This window comes from Sinocyclocheilus anshuiensis, unplaced genomic scaffold (assembly GCF_001515605.1).
Source record: "Sinocyclocheilus anshuiensis isolate Anshui unplaced genomic scaffold, SAMN03320099.WGS_v1.1 scaffold47, whole genome shotgun sequence".
Taxonomy (NCBI): Eukaryota; Metazoa; Chordata; class Actinopteri; order Cypriniformes; family Cyprinidae; genus Sinocyclocheilus; species Sinocyclocheilus anshuiensis.
The window spans coordinates 214,030-219,545 of record NW_015551047.1 but is presented as its reverse complement, the minus strand read 5'-3'; the positions used below and the strand labels follow the sequence as shown (position 1 = coordinate 219,545).

At 38.6% G+C, this 5,516-nt stretch overlaps 1 protein-coding gene across 1 annotated transcript; it reads left to right on the top strand.

Moving 5' to 3' along the window:
• The first annotated feature begins 1,818 nt into the window (after nt 1–1,818).
• LOC107661863 (tumor necrosis factor ligand superfamily member 6-like) lies at nt 1,819–5,316 on the top strand. The gene is made up of 4 exons (XM_016451650.1): nt 1,819–2,022; nt 4,119–4,158; nt 4,306–4,383; nt 4,925–5,316. Exons 1-4 carry the CDS (start codon nt 1,819–1,821, stop codon nt 5,314–5,316), a joined length of 714 nt encoding a protein of 237 aa, XP_016307136.1.
• Nucleotides 5,317–5,516: the final 200 nt, after the last annotated feature.

Below are 5,516 nucleotides of genomic sequence, written 5' to 3'. Positions count from 1 at the left end.
CAGACGTTCATCAAATTCATCAAAAATATCTTAATTTGTGTTCCGAAGATGAACGGAGGTCTTATGGGTTTAGAACGACATGAGGGTGAGTAACTAATTAATGATAGAATTTTCATTTTTGGGTGAACTATCCCTTTAAGAGGAAACGGCTTATCATTTATTGAATCGACAGCGTATCTGCTAATCTTCAACATGTTTTACACTAAGCAATACTTTTGGACTGAACTATTTTTAAGTGTTTACCACTTATCTGTTTTATAAGAGAAGTCACTGACTTTTTGCGACAGGTGGGATTCAGTTTACAGCACTTCTCATTCATTCCTATGGTATCCGTAAACGCCGATTGAGTGTCGTACAAGTCTGCCTGAAAGTCAATGACGTCAAGGCTGTAATGTGATTGTTATGGCACATGTGATCCAAGTTAGCCGTTACGCTTTCTCCAATAGTAAGTAATACAGACCCTCTCATATCCCTATAGTAAGATAATCTCTGGCTTCAATTTCCCTCTTTTGGGGAAGTCGTGGCCTAATGGTTAGAGAGTCGGACTCGTAACCCAAAGGTTGCAGGTTGCAAAGCACCGAACCCCCAACTGCTCCCCGGGCGCTGCAGCATAAATGGCTGCCCACTGCTCTGGGTGTGTGTTCATGGTGTGTGTGTGTTCACTGCTGTGTGTGTGCACTTTGGATGGGTTAATTGCAGAGCACTAATTCCAAGTATGGGTCACTATACTTGGCCACATGTCACGTCACGTCACTTCACACTTTAAATGACAAATACAGACTACTGCCCCCTATTGGTATGGAGAGTTATTTCCTCTCGCGCAGGCACAGAATGCACATGCTACGTAGTTGACCTTTGGATGTAGTCTTTGACGTGTGTTCAAGCGCAACTTTTTGGCCCAGACGCAGGTGACAACACAGTCAGCTTTCATCACCACTAGCTCTTTGATATCAGTTTCATGTGTCACAAGCTAAGGCATGAAATCAAAAGTACATAAGGACTGAATGAGTATTCTGAATGTGAGACAGCTCTCTCTCTCAGTCTGATTGCAGTTTTATTTTTGTCAGCTGAACTATACTTGTGGTTATTGTTCTAAATATAAGGATGAAAAAGAAAAAGACTACATCAGCCTGCATAGAGTATCACTACTCTATTGTGTTTTATTGCTCCAAAATGAACTTTCTGTCTTTTTCCTACAGCAAAGTTTCTTAAAACTTTATTACAGCTAAAATGACTTCAAAAAGTGTGTGAGAGTATGTGTGTGTTGTGTAGAGTAGGGGAAGCTGTGGCTGAGAGCTGATGCACAGGAGAGAGGAAGGTGTGAACGGGTGGGCCTGTTGCATGGCCATGAACATGCATTTATCTGCTTGTCTAGGCATTTGTGTGTTCCACGTCTTTTCTGATTCCCATTTAAGTAGATTCCACTTTCAACCCACTCAAATGGAATATGTCATGTTCTGAAAGACAAAAGATCTGACAATTTATCACTGATTTCTCTTTTTTTCTCGTTTTGAAAACTAGAAAATTAGATTTAAATGTTGCACTTATTTCGTCCCACATTTCTCAAACTTGCAGATTTTACTTTACCTGTCACTTGAAATAATATTACAGAAGATTTTGAGAGTGGTCTGACTTTTTTTTTTGGCCCCACTGGAGTGTGCTTTCTCACACCGTCCACCCACCTGTGCGCTTTATGAGTGATGGTTATCTTTCACTCTCACTGTGGTCTCGCTCTTACTGCGTTGCAGTGGGTCTTCTTGCACCTCTCTGGATGTGCAGTTGTCATCTGTGAAGTGGCCAGAGACGGTGTGTGCGCACATGGCTCCGGGTAAAGTATTGTATCCTTCAGTATTCGTGGTGGACAGTAAAATGAAGCCCCCTCCGCTGCCCCCCAAGCTGGGCCGTAGACAGCGGAAGGATGTGATCCAGACTCTACTGGTGATCCTGGTTTGTGTGGCACTGTGTGGCATGGCTGTGGAGGCTTGTTTCATCTATCATCTGTTCACATCAAAAGAAAACTCTGTAAGTACCATTTGGTCCATCTTTCTGAAGCATCGCCGTCTTGTGTACTTTCATTCAGCATCGTACTTTCACTCACACTATCAGTTCATCTAATCTCAGTTCATCTTTTGTTCATCAGTTCTTCTTTCAAGTTCTCTTCTTTCCTCCTGTCTTCTGTTTCTCTTTTACATGAAGAATATACAGTAGATTATGTTATTTGGTTGTTGACCTCATCGTGGTTTATCACTTTTAGCTACTTTCAGTTATCTGAATCAATAAGATACAAATGACTATAATTGAACTATAATTGTGTAAATATATATTTCTGCTGCTCTTTTGAACTTTCTATTCATCAAAGAATGCTAAAAAGAAGTATCAGTTTTCACAAAAATAAGCAGCAACTGTTTTCAATGTTGATAATAATGAGAAATGTTTCTTGAGCAGTAAATCAGTATATTAGAATGATTTCTGAAGGATCATGTGACACTGAAGACTGGAGTAATGATGCTGAAAATACAGCTTTGCAACCAGAGGAATAAATTACATTTCAAAATATATTGAAATAGAAAACATTTATTTTACATTTCAAGAATACTTTTTTTTTTACCAAATAAATGTAGGTTAGAAAGCATAGTGAATACTTATTTTTAAAATAAGACTACATTTACTCCAAACATACATACATTCACACTCACACACACACACACACACACACACACACACACACATACAGACATATGCTGTCATTATGGGAAGTAAACATCCTCCAAATACTACGAAATTACACAATTTTAATGATGTTCATATTTCAGAACTTTTCACTTAAATTGCAAAACAAAAGAATTTCACTAATTTATCCGTGAAAATAGACTGCATGTAGATTAAGATGTTTCCGTCAGGCTCCTCCCTTTACATGAAACTTGCAGAAATGTAGCTGGACAGCTGGTGCTCAAACCACATGGCATGCTGTGGTTACCTGACCTAGACCTAGACCTAACAAATGCAGTTATGAGAAAATGAGTCTTAACCAACCTGCAACGGGTTTATCTGATATGACATAGCAGTGTGACACAAATTAAGCTATGTGGGGGAAACACAACTGAATGCTAAGTCTTGTTATTTAAAATACAAATAGTCATGCTAACGCTTTTTTATAAAATTGTTCGCTTTGCGTATTAGGAGTGTAGCTTGATAATTTTAAGTTACTGTTTTTCATGTTTTTATTGTACACATGCAACCAAGCGAACATAATGGTTGCTCTTTATAATTTCCTCTCTTAAAATTGTTCGCTTTGCGTATTAGGAGTGTAGCTTGATAATTTTAAGTTACTGTTTTTCATGTTTTTATTGTACACATGCAACCAAGCGAACATAATGGTTGCTCTTTGTAATTTCCTCTCTTGCTTTGACACAATCTCTATTGTATAAAGCACTATATAAATAAAGGTGACTTGACTTGTACTGAAGTAGTGACAGATCTTTTCTTCCGTATTGTGACGTAAACCTAAATTAGATGGATTATCGGAAAAGAAAAGAGGGCAGAGACTTGGTTCTATGAGTCGGTTGTTTGTTGGATGTTATGGTGCGTTCAAGTCATGTCGGATAGATCATATTTACTAGCTGAAGGCACATGAACGCCACCGCAAAGTCGTTATTAGGAGTGGGAAACTCGAAATTTTCTTTAAGCCCCGAGTTTCCGAGTTGGGGGCGTGTCAGTGAGAAACATGGCGGAGTCGATGGATGCAATGTCTGTAGTTGACGGTAAATTTTTGTTTAAACTGATAGTTATTTGTCCTATAAACTTGAATTGGTCATGTTCTTGTTACGCAGCTAGTTAATGAAATCCAAGTAAAAAAATGCTATCATTTTTTCACCTACAGGTGACGTGGCACTCAAGGCAGATGAATGCGAGCTTGAAATGATGTTGATGAAATTATGTTTTTTTACATTAACTAAAGTGCAGGAATTTGCCACAATTGATGCAACAGCAGCCCATGATACATCATTGTAGTATCTCTGATGTGGTAAACCTCAAAAGGTTTTTGCAGACTCTTGGCGTTTGAACAATCAATATGAAATATTCATAAATGTAAGATTCTTCTTTTCAATATTCCGCAGACATCTCCAGGTGAACCACAGATTGGCATGAGAAAACAAGGTAAAGATCACTCAACTAGTCTGAAGTGCCACAAGTTTACTTTGATGCATTGCACCTTTTATTCTAGGTAAACATGGCATATAAACAATATTAGATATTGCACTTAAACCTATGATCATTTATTTATTTCTTTTTGGAATATCACAGAGAAAGAACATGCTGTAAACCCCAAACAAAAACCGCTTGGAGAAATGAAGCCATCAAAACCAATGGCACAACTGACAAGTAAGTTTACAGCTGATTTATTTTTTTTAGATGTCTACACTCTAAAAAAATGCTGGGTTAAATGCAACCCAGTGCTGGGTAAAATAGGGACAAACCCAGCAATTTGGTTGTTTTGACCCAGCGGTTGGGTTACTACCCAGAAGGTTGGGTTAAACATTTAACCCAACCGCTGGGTCAAAACAGCCCAATTGCTGGGTTTGTCCCTATTTAACCCAGCACTGGGTTGTATTTAACCCAGCATTTTTTAGAGTGTAGTTTATTTGTCATCAATCACAATCAGTGACTAGCAATCCAATGTCTATTCACTGTTAATATTTCCCAAGTCAGCAGAACTGAATTAGTACCAATAGAAGTATGGGAATTATTCAGTCACCAAAAGCCTGCATGTATGCTGAGCACCTGTTAGCGGGTCTTACTTCACTATCCACTGTATTTTAATGACAAAATGTACACATGGGATCACGAAAGAGCAAATTCATTCAAGAGTGTCGAAACATTTGAGAGCTAATGTATATGACGCTCTTGCTGTCCTCTCCTTTAGCTGGTCAGGTACCTGTAAATGGAGTCGTGCTGTGGCATGAGAATCATCAATCCATTCTTCACCATGTCAAACACAAGGCAAATGAGGGCAAACTCATAATAGAGAAAGAAGGATACTATTCCGTCTACTCTAAGATCAACTTCAAGGAGGACAACATCGTATTCAGCCACTCTGTACTCTGGGAAACGCATCGATATGTAGGAAAGGAGATTCTGCTTCTCCAGTCCTCTAGGTTACATCCTAAACTCCCGAGTTTGAGAACCATAGACAACAGCTACCTAAGCGGGGTGTTTCATCTGTACAAAGGTGATGCTGTCTTTGTCAGGGTGAAAAACTGTACACTTGTGTTGTCCAATGCTGCTGAGAACTACTTTGGTGTGTTCATGGTTTAAATGGATTCTGCAGTCAGACTGTTACCATTCGACTAATGTGCAAGATCTGATGGAAGACTAAACTATTAATAATCACCATACTTAGTTTTCCTTTAAAACTGTACCTTTCAAGTAATTTTTCGAACTGAAAACAAGCTAGACACTTGAATCAGAAGGAATCAAACGTTTTCTTGTTCTTTTAAGATAAGACGTTCATTGTA